General features: G+C 38.3%; 1 protein-coding gene across 1 annotated transcript; it reads left to right on the forward strand.

The window, feature by feature from the left end:
• Positions 1-342: 342 nt before the first annotated feature.
• On the forward strand, positions 343-19,797 carry LOC135709477 (forkhead box C1-A-like). The gene is made up of 3 exons (XM_065231840.1): positions 343-741; positions 18,008-18,341; positions 18,776-19,797. Exons 1-3 carry the CDS (start codon positions 440-442, stop codon positions 19,697-19,699), a joined length of 1,560 nt encoding a protein of 519 aa, XP_065087912.1. The 5' UTR covers positions 343-439; the 3' UTR covers positions 19,700-19,797.
• Positions 19,798-24,601: the final 4,804 nt, after the last annotated feature.

A 24,601-nucleotide genomic window follows, 5' to 3' on the forward strand; every position in this document is an offset into this window, starting at 1 on the left:
CCGGACAAATGCACTATAATACAGGGCGAGAGAAATACATGCTTCTCGCTAAACACTTTGAGAGTAGGAAAGAGCAGCAACAAAGCACTGCCGGGGTTTACCGACTTTTCGGCGTTTTTGTTTTTATTACTCTCAATGTAGTGTAAAACATAAATAAAATGAGCATTCTAAACGCTGTGTGTTTATTGTGGTCTCGGTGGAGGAAAAACGAGGAAAGTGTGTGCGCGCGCGCTGCGGAATGATGTTTCTGTTATTCGCGTCTGTTAAACAAATAGATCGAGCGCCCGCAGGAATCGTTGGAAGATCATTTTCTCAGTCACTAATTGATTGTCACGCGGGACGGTAAACGGGAGAGGATCCGATTTGAAGACACCGTCAGTACGCAGGCGCGAGTGATTTGAACGACAAGTTTTCCGTTTTGCAACATTTGTGGAAAAAAATGTTGCCATACAGTTCGTATGCCGCCGCGTTGGATCAGATACACAGCATCAATCAGGAGTTGTCACTATTTGCACAAAATGGACGATACTTTCCGCTGGAAGCTGGCGGGGGTGCCGCTGGATTCGCAGGAACGGCGTACTTTGGATTAAATCAGTGGTCTTTGCCGTTTTCATTTCTCAAGGCTGCGCATCGACCGGAAAAGCCACCCTTTTCCTACATTGCGCTGATTGCCATGGCCATCAGTAGTGCACCGGATCAACGGCTGACGCTTAGCGGAATATATAAATACATTATGGATAAGTAAGTTCAAGCGATTGTGATTGATAAACTATGTTTTATTTTGATCGAAAGTTGATCTTGATACGGTATGGGATTCACAGTTGACTCTGGTTTAGTTGCGATAATTTTGCAAGTCTTCGTTAATTAATTAATGAATGGAAATAATTTTAACCTTAATTTACATAGAGTAGTTTTTGTTTAACAAATATTTTTCAGTTTTCTTGTGATTCATAGCAAGATTTTCAACCCAATTTTTCCAGCTGAAACTAGAATTCAAAACCAAACATTGGTGCAAATTTCAGTCAAACATATTGATACGTAGGTTACAGCGGGATCAATTTATAAACTTATGAGTTTTTTTAATTGTAGGGGACACCTTTTTAAATGATTTTATCACCAATTGCTTCCGAACATTTACTCAAATAGTTGATAAATTGAGATGAATATTACCTTGAATTCCATTACCCCAATTGAACCATTACTCCGAATGACATTACCCCGAATTCCATTACCTCGAATTCAATTTCCACGAATGACCCATCACCCCAGAATTCTATTAACCCGAATATATTACTACCACGAATTTCTAAATTAACTATCTATTTTATTAAAGCATGTAGCATATAAAATATTTAAAGCCCATTAATTCATTCTTTGATGCTTTAATTGAATTTCAATACATCATATTAAATTCCATGGAAAATAAAGGCGATATAAACTTTCTTAAACAAAATATAAAAAAAAAATACGAAATTTTTAGTAAACTTATGTAGGCACAATTTTAACGTCTATAATATTTTTTTCATAATGCCTAATTAGTTCCCTACAACTCTTTCTTAGTCATCTTTCTGTTTCCGCACTGCATTTTTTAAATGATGTGTGTGCGAAAACACATAGGCCTGCGGAATCGTTTAATTGTCTTCGAAGCAATAATTTGCAACTTCTCTTTTTACCTGTGCACTAACTTTCAAAACCGGATTTAATACCATATTTATACTCGAAGTGGTTTCAAAATCCACAAAATCTAGTTTATTCGATATTTTACCATTTCAAGCAATATTTTAGTATTTGTTTATATTTTGAGAGTTGGTGCACAGGTAGATTGAGGTTAAGGCGTCACCACTGAATTTTGGTTGACCATATGCTGAACCACATAGCGATGAGAATAATAACAGAAGAATATTTATTACCATAGTTAAGGATCGAAGTGTGCGATGTTAAAAGATTGACATGATTTTTTCCCCGTCTAAAACATTGATTTTATTCCGTTTTTCGTGTTTCTGGTATTTTCAGTTAGACTTTAGTGCGATGTTATAGAGAAGGTTTTCATGAATCGCCAATGACGAAGAAAGATCTACTGAATCCAGAATATTTGGAAACTGGCCAGAAGCCCAACCCAATGAAATTCCGTGAACTTACCATAAAGGAATTCAAATAGAACAAGAAGCAGCTTTCAACATCACAAAATAGTAATTTATAAAAAAAAATCACACACTCACACACAAACACACATACACATTTACTTTTTTTTCGGCACACACATAGATCCTGTATCAGCATATTTCTCCTTCAGTAGTTCGACCATCTCGTTGTGTTCCGCAGCTTTCAACTTGAATTGCTTGAGATCATCTTCTTACGCTTGAAAACGGAAGATGTGTTTCCTAATGCCGTTGGAAATGTCCGTACCTTACCTTACAAATCAGGCTAAGGCCTTGTTGTCCTCTGCTGTCCGAAGAAGTCGTCTCCACTCTACTCGCTCCATGGCCACAGTTCGTCAGCCTCGTAGTCTGCGAAGGGTCCGCAGGTCACCTTCTACTTGGTCGATCCACCTTGCCCGCTGCGCGCCTCTTCTTCTTGTTCCTGTTGGGTTGCTTTCTAGAACCATTTTCTCTGAGTCGTCGTGCGGCATTCTTACTACGTGCCCAGCCCACCGTAGTCGCCCAATTTTTGCAATGTGGACGATGGATGGTTCTCCCAGCAGCTGGTGCAATTCGTGGTTCATTCGCCTCCTCCAAGTTCCTTGATTCATCTGCACTCCACCGTAGATGGTGTGTGGTATTAATACCCCTCGAATAGAGATGTTAGGCGTATGCTATAAAACCCGAACATAACTCGGCTTCGGGTCCGACTAACATCGCGACGAAACCATAACACGACAAATAACGATTAAGGCGCGTCACGAACAATCCTCGTCCTCTTTCATCTTAGACCCGTCACCACGTGCAGACGCTTGGGTAAGTAACTGGCGAGGTCCCAATTGGATTCCGCAGCAAATAGCAGAGTTTCACAGATGGTACGCAACACCTTCCGTTCGAAAACACCAAGGGCGCGTTGGTCCTCCACGAGCATAGTCCAGGTCTCGTGCCGTAGAGGACCACCGGTCTAATCAGCGTGTTGTAGACAGTCAACTTCGTGCGGCGGTGAATTTTATTCGACCGGAGCGTCCTCTGGAGTCCAAAGTAGGCACGATTCCCTGCCATAATGCGTCTTTGAATTACTCTGCTGGTATCATTTTCGGTGGTCACCAGTGAGCCCAAATACACGAAATCATCGACCACCTCGATTTCGTCACCGTCAATTTGAACTCGGGGTGGGAGGCTAACATTGTCTTCCCTAGAACCTCTTCCTTTCATGTATTTTGCCTTTGATGCGTTGATGGCAAGTCCAATCGGCCTAGCTTCAGCCTTCAGTCTGATGTACGTTTCCGCCATCATCTCAAGGTTCCGTGCCATAATGTCAATGTCCTCGGTGAAGCCAAGGAGCTGGATGGACTTCCTGAATATCGTGCCACTCGTGTTTATCCCAGCTCTTCTGATCACACCTTCTAACGCGATGTTGAACATCAAACACGAAAGTCCATCACCTTGCCGTAACCCCCTTTGAGATTCAAAGGGACTCGAGAGTGTCCCCAATACTCGAACAACGCACATCACTCGATCCATCGTCGCCTTGACCAATCGCGTCAGTTTATCCGGAAATCCGTACTTGTGCATAATCTACCATAGCTAATCTCGATCGATTGTGTCGTATGCGGATTTGAAATCGATGAACAAATGATGTGTGGGCACGCTGTATTCGCGGCATTTCTGCAGAACCTGCCGAATCGCGAAAATTTAGTCCGTTGTAGCGCGGGCACTCATGAATCCCGCCTGGTATTGCCCCACGAACTCTCTTGCAAGTGGTGAAAGGCGGCGGCATAGAATTTGGGAGAGTACCTTGTAGGCGGCGCTCAGCAGTGTGATCGCGCGGTAGTTGCAGCAATCCAACTTGTCGCCCTTTTTGTAGATTGGGCATACGACACCTTTCATCCACTCCTCAGGTAATATCTCCTCCTCCCAAATCTTGGAAATTACCCAGTGCAGCGCTCTAGCCAGTGCTTCACCACCGTATTTCAATAGCGGTGGTAGGTAGTTGATCTACACCAGTTGCTTTGTTGTTCTTCAGCCGACCGATCTCCTCATCAACTTCTTGAAGATCATGGGCCGGTAGCCTGTCGTCTTCTGCGCGTGCTCCAAGGTATCTAACTATGTAACTAAAGTAAAATATACTTAAGTTTTGAGCTCCTGTTAAACGGCTGCTGCAGAAATATAGTTTAATTCAATTTAGATACTAATAAAATTCTAATGTGTTGCCTCCCTTAGTTCAGTTGGAAAAGGCGCAGCCATAATGCAAGACCATGCTGGAGGGGGCTGGGTTCAAAACCAGATCCGGTTTAGGAATTTTCGGGTTGAAAATAGACCTGTGCGCCGATCAAAACATTTTCGGCGGCGATTTAGAAAAAAATACTTTCCAAACCAATCGCACATGGACAAAACATGCTGTCCACATTTGAGCTCAGATTACTTAAAATCGCTAAAACGTAGGTCACTCATAGTATGAGTAAATTTTCCGACACTTTCCCGGGGAAAACTTCTCGAATATGGGGAAATTTTAAGAAAATTATACACAGGTTAGAAGTGTACTATTTAGTAGACAGACTAAAACCACAATCAGTTTTCCTCGTATTCGAGAAGTTTTCCTCGGAAAAGCTTCGGAAAATTTACTCATTCTATGAGTGACCTACTATTTCGTGAATTTGAGTAACCTGAACTCAAATATGAGTAACTCTTACTCAATTTTGAACCGTGCATTCGGAATTTGTTTCCATTTGCTTAGAAAAGTATAACAAGTGCTTGTTAAAATTGCAGGGGGTGAAGTCATACGGTAAAGTGTTACAGCCCTTTTATTAAGTATAAGAAAAGTACGTTATGTAGGTGGTGGATAGCAATCTGTTGCAATCAAATTGCCCCGTAACGTGGGTAGATCACCTTTTCGTGGTACGTTACGGGATGTAAGATCTACCATCGATTCCTAGTCTTGACTACTTCAAACTAGGGGAACAGGATTTTTCAGTAATCAAAGGAACACATCTTAGTCCTTGTTACTTTTTATGCCTTGTTGATAGTGATAAGTCCTCGGGTTGCCTGGACCGAGGATGATCTTGAAACAAGGAAAAAATGAGTTAGTTAGTCTTCATCTATGTGATTCCTAATCTTCTATTCGTTGTTCCCTAGTACTGAATTTTCATCGGCTTGACATAAATTTATTCGGCGGCGTGAACCATTTTACTGCAGCGGAGCGCCGGCTCGATTTCATCGGCGGCGGCGACGTATGAAAATCGGCGGCGGTGGTGGCGTGTTGCGGCGGCGCACAGGTCTAGTTGAAAATTTCTCTACTTCTTGGGCATACCGTATCATTGAATTAAACACACAATATACGATCGCAAAAATGGTACAGGCTTAGAGAGCTCACAATTAACAACTGTGGAAGTGCTTATAATACATTAAGTTGAGTGCAGGCGTAAAGTTCCAGCTAGGACGTGATAGCCAAGAAGAAGAACATGCTAATGTAAACAACAGAAATAGATACATATGAATGTTAACAACTTAAGTATCTAAATTGATAGATGAGCGTTTTTGGAGGATAATTGTATACTTAAGTATGATGAAACTTGTGTTGGTTTCTATTTTTAAAACAATAGTGTTTTTATTTTCCCTGTCAATTTTTAACCGGTCGTCATATCGATAATTTGAAGGTAAATATGTGTGTATTTTGCAAAACTTATCATTACTGATGGAGAATCACGATTAACTTATGAAAAGGGCATATTTTCTATAAAAAATAATTTGAAGCAACTTGAAATAGCTCGAAAACGGTTACATTTAGGTTGTTTATTAATATAAATACTATGGTTTGAAATTATTTTTAATGAAAATATTCTCCCATCAAACTGTACCTTTTGTTGTAAATAAACGCCTCAAAAGTCGCTCTTAAAAACCTTTTTTTTAAGTTGCTCCATCCTGGAGTTGCTTTCAAAACGTCTGTTTTCTCTCTTTTTTTTATCATTTGAATTACAAGGGATTTTTTTTGTAAAAACCGATTTTTTCCCTACAACTTTTTGTTGGCAAATTTTTCTCTACAACCAACTGTTTTCGAACTAATCTTTTTTTTGATAATGTGTACAATAAAATACTTTTGGACGTTTTTCACTTTTGTTCATAAAACAGTACTTTTTAGGGTTAACTTTTGAATGAAAATAGAAAGACATGTTATTTGTTTTGGGATTATTTAAAAACAATATCAAGTCAAGACCAACAATTGAAATAGCCTTAGCTCGATTTTGTAAACAAACCTTGTAAGGCAATTTTCTCGCGAACCAAAGTCTGCAAAGGCAAACCAACATAATGAACAGTTAGGAGAAATTCTCCTCTACCCGATTGTGGTTTAGGTTTGCGAATGAGGGTTTCGGTTCGCGAAAAAATTGCCTTACAAGGTTTGTTTACAAAATGGAGTTGATGCGATTTCAGTTGTTGCTCTTGAAGCCTAATTGTCCCATGTTGAAATTCTACGCATAACTGTTCCACAAAGAATTTTTTACTGAATCTTTTATTATCGAATCGATTTGAGTGCACGAATGATTGAAACAGGATTTATATGATTAAAAGAAACTCAATGAGTCATTTCGGGTAGTGGAAGCTTTATTTATGATGAAAAATAGAAGTAGAAGCTTTATTTAATGATGAACAATATTAAGAGAAACGGGAATTCATATAAAACACCAGATTATAGGTCAGATTTCGAACTGTGCATTATTAAAGTAATAATAATCAATTGATGAGATGCAGTGTAATGATCTTAAAATAAACCAAAGAAAAAATAACATGATTTAAAATTCAATTATATGTAGCAACGATGTATAAACATCTTCCAATATTGGCATGATTGAAAAAGTCCGTATTATTGTCTAAAACAACTCGAAGCAACGCAGTTAACAATGATGGAACTTTCTGTCACTTGATGTGTTCATTCATCTAGTTGATAGCTGCTACCATATTTTGTAGTTATACATAAGGTTCCTGTTGACTGATTCAGAATATCCGTTGTCGTATCGTCCTTTCGTAAATTTAGTCGTTAGAATGTTCTCAATATATATGGGGCCTCCCTTAGCTCAGTCGGTAAAGGCACAGCTACAAAGCAAGACCATGCTGGAGGTGGCTGGGTTCAATTCCCGGTCCGGTATAGGAATTTTTCGGGTTGGAAAATTTCTCGACTTCCCTGGGCATAGAAGTATGATTGGACTTTTGCCACACAATTATACTAATGCAAAAATGGTACAGGCATCGAAAGCTCTCAATTAATAACTGTGAAAGTGCATCTAGAACACTAAGTTGAGAGCACGCAATAAGCTAATATGCGATATGCAATAAGCTTGAAATGCGAATAAGAAGAAGAAGAACAAGAAGAAGAAGAAGAAGAAGAAGAATGTGCTCAATATTCTGACGTGGATGCATTTGGTTGAATATAATGAAATCCTTACTATGTATGTTAGCTTTTCCGAAGTCTTTCTTGAAATCATCGATCGACAATCTTATTGTGTTCTGCACAGAGCATTAATTTTTTTTTTTTTTTTTTTTTTTAGCTCTTTATTTGTCCAAATTCAAAATAAATTACATTTAATTTTTAACCTAGGTGCTCCAGTTACTACAGTAACTTACCAGCCTTAATTGTTATGATATATATCTAAGTGTTTTTACATTGTTCCTGCCTTGGCAATTCAGTATTTTAAACAGGTTTTTTAAACCTGCATGTCAGTATAACAATTGATATCTTATCACTAAAACTAAATCTTATCTATGTATAAAGGGAATTAATCGTTGCCATTGAGGATAGTAACGATTTTTGCCGGAAATTATTGATTATTTTGTTGGACATTTGTGCTAATGTCTCAACATTCGGAATTCTATGTACCTCGGTAGTACTGTACCAGGGAGGCAACTTCAAAATCATCTTCAGAACTTTGTTCTGAATCCTTTGAAGTGCTTTTTTCCTGGTAGTGCAACAACAAGACCATATTGGCACAGCGTAAAGCATGGCCGGTCTAAAAACTTGTTTAAATATTAGAAGTTTATTCGTCAGGCAAAGTTTGGATTTCCTGTTTATAAGAGGATACAAACATTTAATATATTTGTTACATTTAGCTTGAATGCCCTCAATGTGATCTTTAAAAGTTAATTTTTGGTCAAGTATTAATCCAAGATATTTCACTTGGTTTGACCAGGAAATTGGAACTCCGTTCATAGTGACTATGTGACTACTACTAGGTTTCAAAAACGAAGCTCTAGGCTTATGTGGAAATATTATAAGTTGAGTTTTGGAAGCGTTGGGAGAAATCTTCCATTTTTGTAAATAAGAACACAGAGCATTCATCATTTGTTTCTCAAGATGCCCATACTTATAGGCTTTACAGATGTAAGCAAACGACGATTGCGGCAATGTCAACTCACTTATTGTTGGTTTCAGTTAATGATGCAAACCTATGCAAACTATCCACTTTCAAAACTTCGCGGAGAACTCAAGCACGCTCATGTAAATACAACTACAACCACAAGAGTAAAGACGTCAAACGCAACGTGGCCATCACAGTAACACTGATATGCGTAGAATTTCCTACTTCATAGCAAATTTCTCGGCATAACAGTCCCACTGAATTGTTTTCGTATAAAAATAGGCTTGACTAATTTCATAGAAGGTAATTTCTGTAGTTTTCACTAAAACAAATTGATTCTGTTGAAATGTGAACAATGCACTAACTTATTTTAACTTATATTTCTTCCAATGAGCAGAAATGATTCGAAGCATTATTCGCGATTTTCTCAGATGTTACTTTTAGAACATGGGACAGATATGCGTAGAACGGCAGATAAGCCCATTTCTAAAATTACTCTTGAATCAAAATGGTATCCTCTCCTGCAGAAAATACTGAGTCTATCATAATGAAAATATGTGCCGTCATCCAAATCGAAGATGGTCGAGCACGATTTCAGGATTTGTTAGTTCATTATGGATGGAATTCCTCATAATACTTTCTCGATTTTGTTGTTCAAAATTTCTTCAATACCGAAAAGAAACCGAAGTCACATAGATTGGTGTTAGAAAAGAACGAGCAGCTTTTGAAAGAAGGAAAATTAATGCAATGGCATAGTTTATTCGGGATTCCAAAAACCACGAAAGCAGTAAGACTCGAAAAAAAAACTCCTCATATTTGAAAGAAGGATAAGTATTTTAAAACATCGCATTTTAATTGCATGCCAAACTAACGTTCAAATATCTGGGAACGTATAAAATTTCTTCTATTCCTAAAAAAAAACAAAAATCGCAGTCCGAGATCTCTCGAAACGTTTTACATGCTTGCAAAAATATCTTAGTGTTGAAAATCTTAAAAATATAACTGTGCAAGGAAGTTCGTTAAAAAAATAAGTCTGGATAAATTGAAATAAAAATTGAGTCTGATGACCATTCGCCCAAGTAACCATTCGGCATAACGGTCTTAGATTTAATTTCCTTTGACCTATTGACGTTTAGCCTAATGGCCGGACACTTTCAGTTAGTTTGTCCGAAAGTATTTATCTGTTAAACAACTGCTCATGTTTTAAAAAAGGAGTCAACTCCAAGAGATTGAGAGAGAGATAAATGTATTACTAGTATTTCTGTAAGATTGTTCAATAGGAAATGATTATTCCGATTCGTACCTTCCTTAAAATTGACCTTTGCTCGTTTTCTGCTCTCTATATACAATTTTCACACAGCCATACTCTAACGGAACTATCAATTCTATACTTTCATCTCTTCATTCATCGTATCAAATGACCACTTTAAATCTGATATTTGATGTTAAGCATCTCCAACTATGTAAATCGTTAACTTCACGCATGAAGTAATACAAACATGATTAGTTAGAGAAAAATAATTATTTTTGCGAACAATTTTAAATGTTCAACGCATCATCTTGTGAATAACTTGGATAATCAATTCTTTCCCCAAATCACCCTTCTCTATAATTGAGCTTGTCACACAGCGTATTAATGAAGAAATATTAAACACCTACAGGCTTAGAAACCTGTCAATGGATCACATCATACGAGCAGTTTAAAAAGACGTTTCCTACCACTCGAACTTTACCACGGAGCAATATCATGAGATGTTGTTTTTTTTTTCTTCTAGAACCCTCAGAAAAGATAGTTATAATATAAGTTCAATTGAAAGTTGAGTTTCAAGGAGAAGAAGAAAAAAAATCTTCAAAACCGTCTTCGTAAACGACCGCAAAGTTGTGCCGGCATAAAGAGCTCAATCACTTCCTCGAGATGAGCTCTAAATTTTCCAATTCCATCCACACGAACGCCTCTTCGACTTGAACACATATAGTCATCATCGGGATTGCAGTGCTTGATGCTTTTCCACATTGTTATATTATGGATTTTCCCATACTCGGCCACCCGCCGCCCCCTAGCCAAATGCCATTCTTCCCACATATGCACCACCAACAGGCCATATAGGGGAGATAACACTCTCAATTGCGACGGAGATTATTTTTCTAAACGATGTGTTCAGTGCTCGCAAAATGGGAAAACTATCGTTAGTTCTATTCCCACTATTTTTTTTCTTTCTCCACCGTCCTTCTTGTGGCCCTGTTGTTGCAGTGTGAAAAGAATGGATACTCTTGTCAGATTCAACCATTCACCTCTATATGTGTACTATACTTCTCCATTTTGCGCCTTTGCGCTTCTTACTCTGGAAGTATGGCAATGAAAAATTGAGGATTTTTTTTTAGTTCGGAAGACGAAGGAGGACATGGCCCCGGATCTATTCATCTGACTCTTCAGACAAGATGAGAAATCAGAGAAAATAAGCGTGTATAGGATATGCCCGAATTTCAGGATTGGCAATAATCGTTCTTTTCTGGTGCACCCATCAAATCGAAACTGTGAAGTCCCTGCAATGCTGCTGGAGCAGTGCCAACTTCTCAACAAGTCCCACTATGATTTTCAACGTGGATGATTGTTTATTTCGAAAATTGAAAATTGGTTACAATAGGTACATTTGGACAATATGAGCTAAAGAAATTTTATGATGATTAGCATCAGCCACTAGTGTCCCGTTTGACTGACCGTAATTTATATGGGAGGATTTTTTTCAACTTTTTCTAACGGGCATCCCGAGAATTGTGCCTTCAGGTGAGATAAGCACTTTCCGAAAGTTTTAGCTCATTTGGTTGTAACACGAGCTGGCAATTTTGGTTCAAAGTTTATGTAGGATTTCTGGTCAAAATGTATAAGAAAATGACACCCCTTCACTCTTTTGATCATAGAATTGGCTTATTCATTATACTCGGATTCAGTGAATTATCTGTTTTATCTCATACATTCAAATGCGAATATCTCAATAACACTAACTTGAATTGTGAGACAGTCTTCAGCAAAATTGTTTATGCTTCAAGCCCTGAAAATAAGCTGAGCTAAATCGAGTTCAGTAAACATAAACTGGCAGCACCCTCTCAGATTTCAATGAAACTTTCTGGATGTGTGGACCTAGACTACATAAGCCACTTTGCATATACTTAGTTTTTTTTTCCAAAATTTATCTAGACTAACCTTTGAGAAGGGGCAAACTTTTATAGCCGATTTTTTTTTTCCGAAATTGTCCAAATTATCGATAAAAAAAATATGTTATGTAATTATGTTTAATACCAACCGTCCATCCATTACGAGATGGGCACTTTTAAGGAAATTTTGTTTTTCTAACTGTAGAGTTGTGAATAGTGAGGAATCATGAGAGAGTGAGAGGATATGTCTAAGAGAGGTTATGATGAAACGAGGAGGCCGACAACAGGTCAGTCGAGAATGAACTATAGCTACGATCGGTTGCAAATAAAGAACCCTTAGTAAAGTGTACAGTGAGTGTGAGTTTTTAATATTCCGTTTGTGAAGCGTCTCCAAAGAGTCCCCACAGGATCCTACACTAACAAAAACTTTTTCATGTCTGAACTGATTTTTTTTAATTTGCCATTTTCACACAAAACTAAACCAGTGAAGCTCAAATCATCTCAGAATCCAAAGAAGCTCAATTTGCGATTCAATTTGGTCTAGTCAGCACTTAAGTTCACTTTGATTAATCGAAAATTTCATATGAAAAGGGCTCATGATGCATTCTCGCCAAATCGTATTCGGAATTGGCAGCACCCTCTCAGAGTTCAATAAAACTTTCTGGACATGTAGACCTTGTCAAAAAATATCATTCCCTTATTCTGTTGTCTACTACTGAGGTAAAATCTGATAATATGTGAGAGAAAAAAGACAAGATTTTTCATATATCATTTCTAATCTAACACAAACATAGCCAGTTCTTGAAAGCATCCTGGAAAATGATGGATATACCTCCATCATTTTTCTTGTCTATTTGATATATATTTCACATAGAATATGCGTCACACATATCAAAACGACCAGTGCAGCATTTAAGGGGCAAGATGATTCAGAAAATATCGGGCCTGTTTAAATCGAAGATTTCAACACGATGCTTCAGAATCCAATAAATGGATGAAACGTGGACATCTCGTACCGTACGTTCCGATTTTGGTAATTATATGATTGGTTGGTCGTTGGAAGCATCAAAGCTAGAAAGGTTAAGTGATGCTCCATTTTCTTCTGACGGTTGGGACATGAGCACTAACTCTTGTCCTAGCCTTTTATGGCTTATGGCTATAGCGCCATTGCTCGCTTTTTGAAAAGAGAAGAGGGAAAGGGATTATGTAAACTCTATGAACATAAACAATATTTTTGATTTGAAATATACAATATAGAAATGCATAAAGGCGGTGGTCACTACCCGAGTCTTGTTACTATTATCAAGTCATAAAAAGTAACAAGAACTAAAATGTGATCCTTTGATTACTGGAAAATCCTGATTCCCCAGTTTGAAGTTGTCACGACTAGGGTTCGGTGGTAGATCTTATACCAGTAACGCACCACAAAAAGGTGATCTCCCAACGTTACTGGTTTGAAAAGATAAAAATTTACAAAATGGAACGAACTCACCAAGTTTAGCCAATTGAACCTGAAGGCAGCTTGACATGTGTTGATGTAGAAGTCCAAATTGTCGACGAAGCTTGACGAAGATCAACATGAACTAGTCCAGTTTATGGTAGTTGAACGGAATGTCTTCCCTTATTTTCCACGTGACGGAATCCATCTTTGACATAAAAGATGAGACGTAAACTAACGTGTCATGTAATATTACGTACCCCGAGACTCAAAACTTCGTTGCTCGACGAAAAGTGATTGAGCTATATTTCGAGTCTGTTATGACTCAAATTTATGTCAAAATTAACGCTCGTACATATATGTCGCATTCAGTGCACCTAAATTAACATTAATTTGTCTAAGTGTAGGTGCATTGGCAAGCCTTTTCGTGGCCAATTGTCAGGTTCAGCGCTGCGACTCAACGCTGAGACGAATGATGGAACGAATGATGGGACGATTGAGGGGACGAATGATGGGACGAATTATAGAACGAATTATGGGACGAATTATGGGACGAACTATGGGACGAACTATGGGACGAACTATGGGACGAATGATGGGACGAACTATGGGACGAATGATGGGACGAATTATGGGACGAATGATGGGACGCCTCATGGAGGTTCTACTTGTCTTCGCTACAGCTTCTCAGCTGATAATAACAGGGAGGTAGAACTAGATAAAATGAGATGCACCTCTCACAGGACTTTTTATGTCTTAATGAACTCGCTGACAAACTAAAAATCGGCTCGTGGGCCTGGTTTTGACCAGACCAGCAACCGATTATAGATTTAAAAAAAGCTCCACGGAAAAAAAACAAACGTCACGTTAGATCACACGCACAGTCTACTCCTTCTTAAACCGTATGGGCACATGATCAACCTCAAACATGGACTCACAGAAACAAAGTGCAAACTGGCAAAAAAACGATAAAAAAGAAACGATCTCACCAAGTCTGCAACAAGACGCAATGCCACTTTTCAGCGTAGCAATCCCAATTGTAGATGATCCACTTCTTGACAGAAACCAAAATATACCATTCCGGTTCATCTGTCTGAAATTCCCCGAGTAATATTCTCCTTTGATAGGTTCAGCGATCCGCCACACCTTCATCATAATATCGGGAAGTCACGAGTTCGTTTGAGGCTCCACCTTGGTTTCAAAGCTACTTGTAAAAATACACGCTGCCTGGGGCTCAGAAGCAGTCATTGAAGTACAGCCCTTATGAAGACGAACCACAAAGGAAATGTGGAACCAGCCTAGACAAAAATCACAGCAGATCCATCCAATTTGAGTATGACTGCTCAGACTTCATGGTTCAGATTCACACTTTACAAATTTCAGATCTCTATTTCCTTGACTTCTAGTTGTAGAGCCAAAGTCTTGATATCCTCGATAAAAAATCACTCGAGTAGCACCCAAGTAGAGAAAAAAATAAGAACAACAAAGATCAAGATTTTTCATTTATCATTTATGTTTTAAACCTATTTTCTTACATGCTATTTTTTCCTTTTCCTCCCTGAAATGGAATGAATGTCCGGAAGCTTTTAATAAGAATAAAAAAAACTTGCGAACATCCCAAGTAACAATTCTGCAATCAATTGGCATCCACTCTGATTTATGATGGTTTTATTATGGCAATGAATAATCCATTTAGTTTAAATACAGCATTTCGCAGTGTAAAACGTTCCTGCTTAGTAGTTCACCTTTTCGCTGTTTTAAAAACCTTTTACAGTCTGGCGAGAAGTCAAAAACTGTCTTGTTTTAAAATTAAATTTAAAGTAGTTCTCAATCCCACCATAAAACTGTTCAAATCAATCATAAACTTCATTAGCAATTTATGATTAATGTCTTGATCAAATACTCTATAAACCTGTTCTATCATTATTAAAGCAATCATAAAACTATTAGGATTTAAATGCGATTAAAAGGCATATATTGTTGCCTTTTAGGCTTTTAAAAGTGTATCATAAAATCTCCTCTGTTTACAAATTGTACATTAAGGATGGATCCTCATAGTGAATAAAAACCAAATTTATGACAAGGATATCTCGAAGGATAAACGAAGTTGAAGGAAAAATTCAAGCGATGCTAACGACCGAAGGGAAGTCGATTTCAGTAAAATTTAGTTCTTTAGAAGAACCGCACGTCCGGCGGAACGGGTACCATCAACGACTGAGCATCTGGTGGAGAAGAGTGAAGTGAGCGTGGTCCTCAAATTCATAAAACAGACCTTGCGAATCGATGAAGATCGGAATAACTTGTGTCAGTACCGATAGTAAACCACTGAAACTGTCAGTTAGCGGACACTAGTTGGTTTCCGATCCATAGCTGCGATTTTATTCGGCGAAAGAGTCATCACTTGGAAAAAAAATCATTCACCCGTACCCGGACTTCCAGAATCATCAGGAAGATGGGGATCTTTTCGGGAATGATCGAGTAGACTGATGCAAAATTTGACTTTTTCGCTCCACAGTGCTTAAATGATTTCAAATCGGGTCGTGATTAGCCTCCAAAAGTTACAACTCATTTGGTTAGAAACAGACTTCGCACAAACCAATTGAAATTTACATGTAAATTACTATGGGAAATCTCAACTTTTTGGTCATTGCCTTCTAGTCTTTTTCCATATTGAGCTGCAAAACAACTCGATAGCTATTCTTATAGAAAATTTTCTCAGCTACAACTTTGCTGAAGATCGTTTCTATGTTAAACGAGACAGGAAATAGTTATTAATTATTTAAGAGATCGGAAAACTTATGACATGATCAAGCAGCTGCTGTGTAGGCAACACTGTATTTTGCAGTGTGACATAGTAGCCATGATTTTTGTGTCCTATTCAACGCCCCAGAAACACCAATGTTGCCTGCTGAGCAGTTGATTGAGCATGATCATAAGACATCAGTGCGTTGAACCATTAATAACTTTCGATCCTTGCATTTAATCAAAAAGTGGTCTTGAGCAAAGTTGTAGCTGAGAAAATTTCCTGCAAGCTTTTGAAGCAGACCAATATGGTGAATTATTAGATAGACATGAACAAAAATCTTAGTTTTACCATAGTAATTCCCATACAAACTTCAAATGGTTTGTGCCATCTCAGTTTCTCACCAAATGGGTTCAAATTTTGAGAGGTTAGTCAGGATCCGATTTGGAATCGTTTAAGTATTGTGGAGCAAAAATTTCAAATTTTGCATCACTCTAATGATCGAGGTTACAACTGTGCAAAATGCGAAATGTTGTGAACACTTTCTGAGTAACTGCTTCCAATTCATCGGGAGAGAATCGCCTGGTAGAACGCTGAATCGCACAGCGCAACTATCAAAAGATAAACAAACTTTGACGTTTAACATTTTCTAGGCAACATTGCCGCCATAAATGCTGCCATAAATCTGAACGGGTTAGGATCAAGCAAAATGGCTTTAGATAAATACAATTCAGTCTACAAGTTTTCTTCATAAAAGCCGTTTCAAAACCTTATGAATTTGTTAAGGATTTCTTGAAAGCAAAATAACTTTTTCACAAATGGCACATGAAAATCAACTTTTATGCCTCCGCCATATTACAATTATTTTGTTTGTTTTTTTTCAATCTTCGATTTTCAATCTATATTTCCTTGAATATAACTTTAATTTTGTTAATTTAGCAATGAGAAAATATTTAGAATGCAAAAATCATGAGAAACAAAAATCTTGGCTAAGCTTAATAATCGTTCTGAAGAATATATTTGATTTTTTTCTTAATGTTAAACAATTAGTAAAATCGATATTTTCCGTGGGCGGACTAAAGTTTTTCGATGTTTTCACCTACATTTCACATCAAATTTTATATGGCACTTTAAACTAGGCCACTTTATGAGAACTTTTTTTATTATTTTGGAAATTCGGCAGGATTTTTATCTTTTTTATCTTGATTGTTGTTTTTCTAGTGAACCGAGCAAGCAGCTAAGGTAAATGGCTCGGATAGTGGTTTTAATTGTTGCCAAATAGCTTTTATTGTAGCTTAAATACGGTTTTGATATGGATCTCAATGCGTTTATCGTACAACCATTTTGCGGTAAATCAATCTTGAAGAGCTTCGAAAATATACCCTTCAGAACCTTCTACAGGGTGGGCCAAATATACAGATTCTAGCATCAATGAGGTTTTGGTGGATGCATCAATGGCAAAGCTGTCTTTACCAGGGTTTTATGAATGTTGTTTTATAGTAGCTTTGTAGTATTTTATAAAACTTTAAATGTTACTTGGGATGTGACAAACGACATTTCCCAGAGTTGCCGTCATACGAAAGTTTGTTTGTAGCACACTAATGGTGAGCCTCCAGGTTTCAAGAAAAAATGTTATTTTGGGACTCCTAATGCTGAGTTTGGAAAAATGGATAGATTTTAACAAATCACTCCAAAGCTTGCCTTTTTTTTATCTTAGAGCAAAGGGATGCTTTTTGAAGACTGAAATATGTCAAACAAATCAAAGGCATCCATAGCTGGACGAGTTGAATCTGATAGATCTGATAGATCTGAGCTCTTGATAACCTTTTACAACCAAAGCAAAGGAATAAAAAGGCATATATACACAGAAAAACAATCTGAAATTTAAACATCACGTATCATCTCCCCTCGTTTAATTTTAAGCTATAATTGGCACAAACATCGAAATTGTTTGCCAATTTACACCGAATCTAGCGATGATAACGTGAGCGCTATATAGCGCAGAAATTAACATGGTTTTTAAGCTTATAAAAATTTCCTTAATATTAGTTAAAAGATACGTCGAAACTTGATACTTTGTTTACTGTTCTGACGAGACTGTGTGAGTCCCTATTTTTCAAACCAATACAAATTCCATTTCAGTTCAGTCAAATTTATGCAATAATTCAAATAATACCCTTCTCCACAGCTTCCCGTACTACCGCGAGAACAAACAAGGTTGGCAAAACTCCATTCGACACAACCTGTCGTTGAATGACTGCTTCATAAAGGTACCTCGTGACAAATCATCCTCCTCCTCTTCCTCTTCCGGTGCTGGAGCTGGTGCAGGTGCCGGCGGCAAGTCGATCGATGGTGCAGATTCCAACGACGGAAGCAGCAGTGGCGTCGGTGGCGGTGGCGGCAAAGGAAGCTACTGGATGCTCGACCCGTCGGCGAACGATATGTTCGAACAGGGCAATTACCGCCGACGGAGAACGCGCCGGCAGCGGAACGCGAAAATGATCCTGAACGGCCACTTCCAGGTGGGTGTAGTGTTGTGCTGTGTGGTGTGTGATTGTTCGGTGTACAGGAAGAGATAGCTTGTTCCTAACGAGTGCGGGTTGCACTGAGGGAATTGTGCAATACATTTAGGAATTCTCATAATATTTTAATCTGTTTACACATTTGACAACATATTTTGAATCTGATGTCAGGATGTTCTTTTTTACACCATTAACTTATGACCCAATAAATTTAGTCATAAACACCATTTACAGTCCAGAATGACTGTGTGTAAATCACAATTGGTCAACGAATTCCCCAAACTTCCCTCCGTGTAGTTTGGAATTTTCCAATTTTAGATCCTTATCTAAGTGAAACATCAGTCCAATTTTTTCTCATCTCTGATGACGCGTCCGTTTCATCTTTTTTTTTCCCTCTCTCTCTCTCTTTCCATCTATCTATTTCCGCAACGCAGACATCACCGTTCGCCATGGCGTTCCCTTCGGCGTCCACGGCGGAATTCATTAAAACAACAGCATCCACGACCGATTTTCATCATCTGATAGGCGGCCACAATTTGGAGGCAGTCGCAGCAAACTGCTACCCTGGAGCAACGGTGACGGCCGTTGGTGGGAGTGCTGGCCATTCCATGCTTTCGCTGCCGAGCTCTTCATCATTACCTGGCGTGCTACTGCCGATTTCCTCGTCACCGTGTCATTCGTCCAACTCGACGTGCTCTTCGCCACCGCAGAATTACCTTCATCACCACCACCAGCAGCAGCACTATCAGTTCCAGCATCACGAGCAACAATCGGCTTCAGGTGGTCCAATTTCGACAAATGAAGACATAAAACGAGATTTTGATGAAGCAACCGATAGCGGTAGTCTAACGAGCTTCCCTGCGGTGGTGGTGGACTACGGTGAATGCTTAGCCACCGCTACCATTAGAACATCCGTGGACTCCACGTGCCAGTTTGCTGCTGCCGCAGCGAAGGCTTCTGATAATTATTTAGATAATTTTCAATCGAGTTTTCCCTCGTTGGATGCATTCCTGGGCGAGCTCGGTGAGCTGAAGGTGAAAAGCTTAACGACGAACGCCACGGGTGGCCATTTGAACGACGATGGCGACGTCGAGGAGTACCACCGGCATCACCATCGCCAGAACCGTGGAAAACGGCCGGAAAGGACCGATGAGCGGAGCATTGTAAACAGTTCACCGCAAATGGAACCACAACAAAAACAGACACCGGTAGAAGTTGGCAGTACTTCCGGAACTGCTACTGCTGCCGCAGCCAGCATGGGGTCGGTTTGTTCTACCACCAGTGGTTGCCGACCGAAGAAGACGAGTGGTTTAAAGTCGAGTAATTTTACCATTGAAAGTATTATGCGAAAACAGTGAGAGAGAGAGAGAGAGCATTGCACCGCAGGGGGCACGGTGTGCATCGGTGCTTTGCCAGTCAGGTGCCATTACAAATTTTCTGGTGTAGGTTAAGCGTAGTATATGCTAGTCAGAGCTCTGTATTTATTTTCGAAAAGCAATAAATAAAACGGATATATTATTGAATAGGAAGGTTTTACTTTTGAATAAGACTTGTGCTTCCGTTTCATTTTGGTTATGTTTGCGGTTGAGTCGGAATTCTGAATAGGGCTGTCCCATCTCAATCTCTCGAATGTATTTTTTCCTTTAAAATATTAATTGGCTGAAGTCAATGGAAATTGACTGGAAGCGTGTGAGCATAGTTGGAGCATATACCCTATATAATTTAAAAATCAACTTGGAAACTAACTAAGTGAAGCATTTTAGTCACTTGAAGGTGTCACCTGTGTCGAACTAAGATATTATAAATATAGGTAAATTGAAAAGTACTTGAAACACGTTTAATTTTAGATTACCAGCACAAGTGCAGGTACTTTAAATAAAGCATGGGTTATGATTGATTAGGTGAATTAGTGATTTCAATTATTCATTTATTTAGACTAATGAGATATCATAATCACCAAATGAACTTAAATAGGAAACTTCAGATAGTCTAATAACATTAAGTAGGAATTAGGATGTGGGGAGTCCGCTTAGGGGGGCAACTAACCTTTAAATTTGTAGAATTAATCTTCTTATTTAGTCTTGAACTTCAATAAGAAAACGCAAGCAGACCAGAGGCATTAAGCAGATTAACAAGGAGAGGAATAGTTTAGGAAATAAGTAAAATTAGAGGTATGTGACAATTAATAACTTTTAATCTTTTGTAGGTATTGTTTTCCCCTGAGTTTATAGTATTCGATTACTATTTTATTCTCTCAATATGCGAAATCTCTGATATATGCGGTTAAAGCATTTGAGTTAACTTATTTCTTTTTGTTCAAGTACTTACATTCGTAAACAGCAGTCAATGTTAATCTATGAACTAAACCCTTCGTGACTGTAAAATCGATCGCAGAAATGATACGCAATTCGGTAGAGCTTGTCAAACGCTTTTGAGCTTATGTAGTATACAATTCGTTCGGTATGGTCGCGAAATTTTGAAATGATTGATACGTCCGTTAAATTAACTAATTTGATACAAAGCTCAGTAGTAAATAAGTATTATTATTATTATTTATCTTTATTAGGGAGGCTTTCAGCCTTGGGCTGGTTCGCCTCCACATTAGTAAATAAGTAGAATATCTAGGGAGGAAACCAAAATTAATCAACTTGCTAACATAGGCTATTACATTTATTTTGGTGGCACTCTTTAAATGATAATAAGCATTTTTTCGCTTTGATTGTTCTGGTTTTCGTAACTTACATAATTTAGATATTTCGTTCGACACGGATTTACTTATTCAATTGGATTACTACGCGGATGTATCTACGCTCACACGTCACAGCATTTTTTTTCTATAACTATCTTGAAACAATACACACGGAATCCAGTGTTCAAGCTGCCAACATAGGCTAGTCCTTCTGCTGTATTGTCAAAGATAGAAGCAAAATTTATTCAAATGGGTAAAATGTCACAACTATTTAGTGAATAATTTGACTTTTAGGCATCCCTAGAAAATAGTGTAGTTTCATATTTTTTGGTGGTCCTTCGAAAATGTTAAACAGCACAATTGCACCCAAGTAACCAACAAGCCCGCTAATCGCCTTTTTTGCAATATAAAGCTGATATACGACTGCTTTATATTAACCTTATATTGCAAAAAGGGCGATTAGGGTGCTATTAGCGGGCATGGTGGTTACTTGGGCAACCAGCAAGTGTAACCCATGAACCAAAAGCGGTGCGATACTAGTTTTCATTGCTATGACGACGACTGAATTAAGGGGCTTAGAAGCAGAGGGGTGAAAGTCAGTTCTCTTCATCTATTTCCTCTTTTGATGACTATGGTCACTAACCTATTTCGCACTATTTCTGCTATGCTCTTCTATCATCCAGAACAACACACGTATCAACGAATGTTTTTGCCGTCGAGTTATTAACGAAACAGAAAGTCGATGAAGAGAATCGATCAAAATCACTTGCACTCCTGCTTCAAAGTTTGGTTAGAAGATTACAACTATGGAGAGCATTTTGTGTGGTCGTTAAGGGCGTGTGATTCTGAATATGGCAATGAGTGTGCAAAATGTTACGCAATTTTATCCCCCTATTCGCACACGCCCGCAGATCGGAGGCAAATGCCACTTCAACTTGTTTTGTCTACTAACGGCCCTCTGATGACAGTGTTGGGGAAGCAGCAATGCTACATCGACATGTTTCGTCTAGGTACGATTCACTGATGGCTGTGTTGGGGAAGCATATGCATGTACGTAACTGGTGGATTTGTTAGCTATTTAGACACTTTTAAACAATGCTTGACATTTACCACTTTTTCAATAGTTTCTTGTTTAAAATCAACAGTCCGAAGCATTGCTATCGACGTGTAGAAATATTTATGATTGATTGGTGATAACATTATTGAAAATGGTCCAGGGGCAGCTGAGTAATTAACGTTCAAAATCTTTCAAAATTTCGTTACATGTTCCATTTTCGGTTTTAACAAAGTGTACTGCCATATAGAAATCACAGACGTAGTCCTACGTCGAAAAATATATCCTGCGAATTTACCGATCCTCTCTGCCTTCGATCTCTGGAACTGCGCTCTGGTGCGATGGATTCTGGAATCCAACTCTGTAGTATGGTGCCCGTACTAGTCAACCTGGACTGGTAGGATTGAAGCAATTCAGAGAAAATTTTGTGAGATATGCCCTACGACGCCTTCCGTGGCGAGATCCTTTGAACTTACCACAATATGGAGATCGGTGCAGATTATTGGGACTGCAGACGCTTGAGCAGGGACGAAATGATGCCCAAACGGTGTTTGTTGCTAAAATTCTCACAGGAGCAACTGACGCACCGGAGATACTAGGTCAACTTAAACTTTACGTTCTGAACGATTGCTTCGCCAATGAAACTTTTTGCTGCTTGAGCCCCGGAACTCCTTGTACTGCCTTCATGATCCTGTCCGCTTCATGTCGGCTAGGTTCAACGAAGTGGACATCCTCTTCGACTTCAACTCTACTGTGGCAACATTTAAGCGTAGACTGACTGGATCGAGTGAGATTCGTTATTGTGCAAGGTGAGTAATATTCCATTGCTCGTAAATTGTAACGATTCACCACTGCCGACGAGGATTGCTTCGGATGATGGATGTCCAATGGAGTTGATTGAATTATAAGTTCATATGTTTTGACTACAGTTGATTTTTGGTTTGCACTGCATTGTGAAAAGATATGGGGTTTTACGCCAGTTAAATTGGCTTTTCCCCATCACATTCATTAAGATGACAAAAAGTTGCCTTAATAAATAAATAAATAAATTTTTAGGAAATTTTTGAAATCTCACGTCTGATTATTATGTCAAAGATGGATTCCGTCACGTGTAAAATTAGTTATTTCTAAGTGTGTAGATAAAATTGCTAAATAGCAGATTTTTAGGGATGGGCCCAATCTTAGATCCATAGGCCAACATTAGAGCCATTTCCCCTATATATATATTTTCGTGGCGGTAAGCTTATCCTTGAAAACTATTGAAAACCTAAAAAAAAAAAAAAATATTCACAAAGATGTAGTTTTTTGTTGAGAGAAACTCATCAAAACAATCATTAGAGTTTTTTGATGTAATACTTTAAAGATTTTTCTTCATATCTTTAACAGAAAGTTTTATACGGGATGGCTTAAAATGCAAGGCATTTTGATCAATTTCACCCCGGTTATCATTTCGACCCCGGATTACGGTAGTTGAATTTTTGTTTTATGAGTTTCAAAGCTCTTTAACACATAGTACATAGACATAGATAAACTTTCATAGTATGACTGAATCAGTAAGTTTGGTTATTTCTAGATTAAGGCTTAACAGTCATATAAAGTACCAAAAGAACTTAGATTCAGTCACTTCCCAAGTAACCAAAAGTTCCGCATTCAACGATAAAACTAACTTTCAAGTTCCACAAAGTTCAAATAAAGTTGCGACAGAACCTTCAAGTTGCACAAAGTTCGATTAAAGTTCTGACAGAACTATCAAGTTCCATAAAGTTCAAATAAAGTTCCAACAGAACCTTCAAGTTCGAATAAAGTTCGGATAGAACTTTCTTCCCAAGCAACCATAAGTTCCGCATTCAAAGATAAAACTCACTTTCAAGTTCCATAAAATGCATATAAAGTTCCAATACATCTTTCTGGCTACTTTAAAAGCTATAGAAAGCACATGAGGAACTTCAGGCTCTAAAAAGTTCCGATGGGTACTCTTAGCAACTTGAAGTTCAACAAAAGTTCCAAAAAGCATCCCCAAGCACTTCTTAGGAACTTCAGGCAAGCCTGAAAACATGGCCACAACAAAGTTCTGAATAAGTTCCCAGCGGACCTTCTTAGCAACTTTAAAGTATCTTAAAAGTTCCCTGCGGAACTTCTTAGCAACTTGAAAGTTTCTAAAAAGGTCCATCCTAGCCCACATGAAGCAATCCACACAAGTCTGTTTTTAGTAAAAAAATAATGTACGTAAATATGAAATGATCAGTGGCTCAAATAAATCATATTTCTTATATTTATGCAGTGCATCAATATTCTATCCAAACATTAAAAAAAAATCAATACCAATATTCTGGATTCGAACCCGAGTATTCGGCATGCTATTTACGAACGCTAACCACTGCGCCACAAGTGTGTTTGGATACCATGCGGACAAACACCAACTTAAAATTCAACATGGTGTTGTGTTTTATATTCAAGTCAGTCTGTCAGTTGGCATTGAAAACTTCAACAGAAGGCGGGACAACAGCTCACTTAAAT

The sequence above is a fragment of the Ochlerotatus camptorhynchus genome, unplaced genomic scaffold (genome assembly GCF_037179485.1).
Source record: "Ochlerotatus camptorhynchus isolate MF236.1 unplaced genomic scaffold, CSIRO-AGI_Acam_v1.1 ptg000361l, whole genome shotgun sequence".
In the NCBI taxonomy this organism is placed as follows: Eukaryota; Metazoa; Arthropoda; class Insecta; order Diptera; family Culicidae; genus Ochlerotatus; species Ochlerotatus camptorhynchus.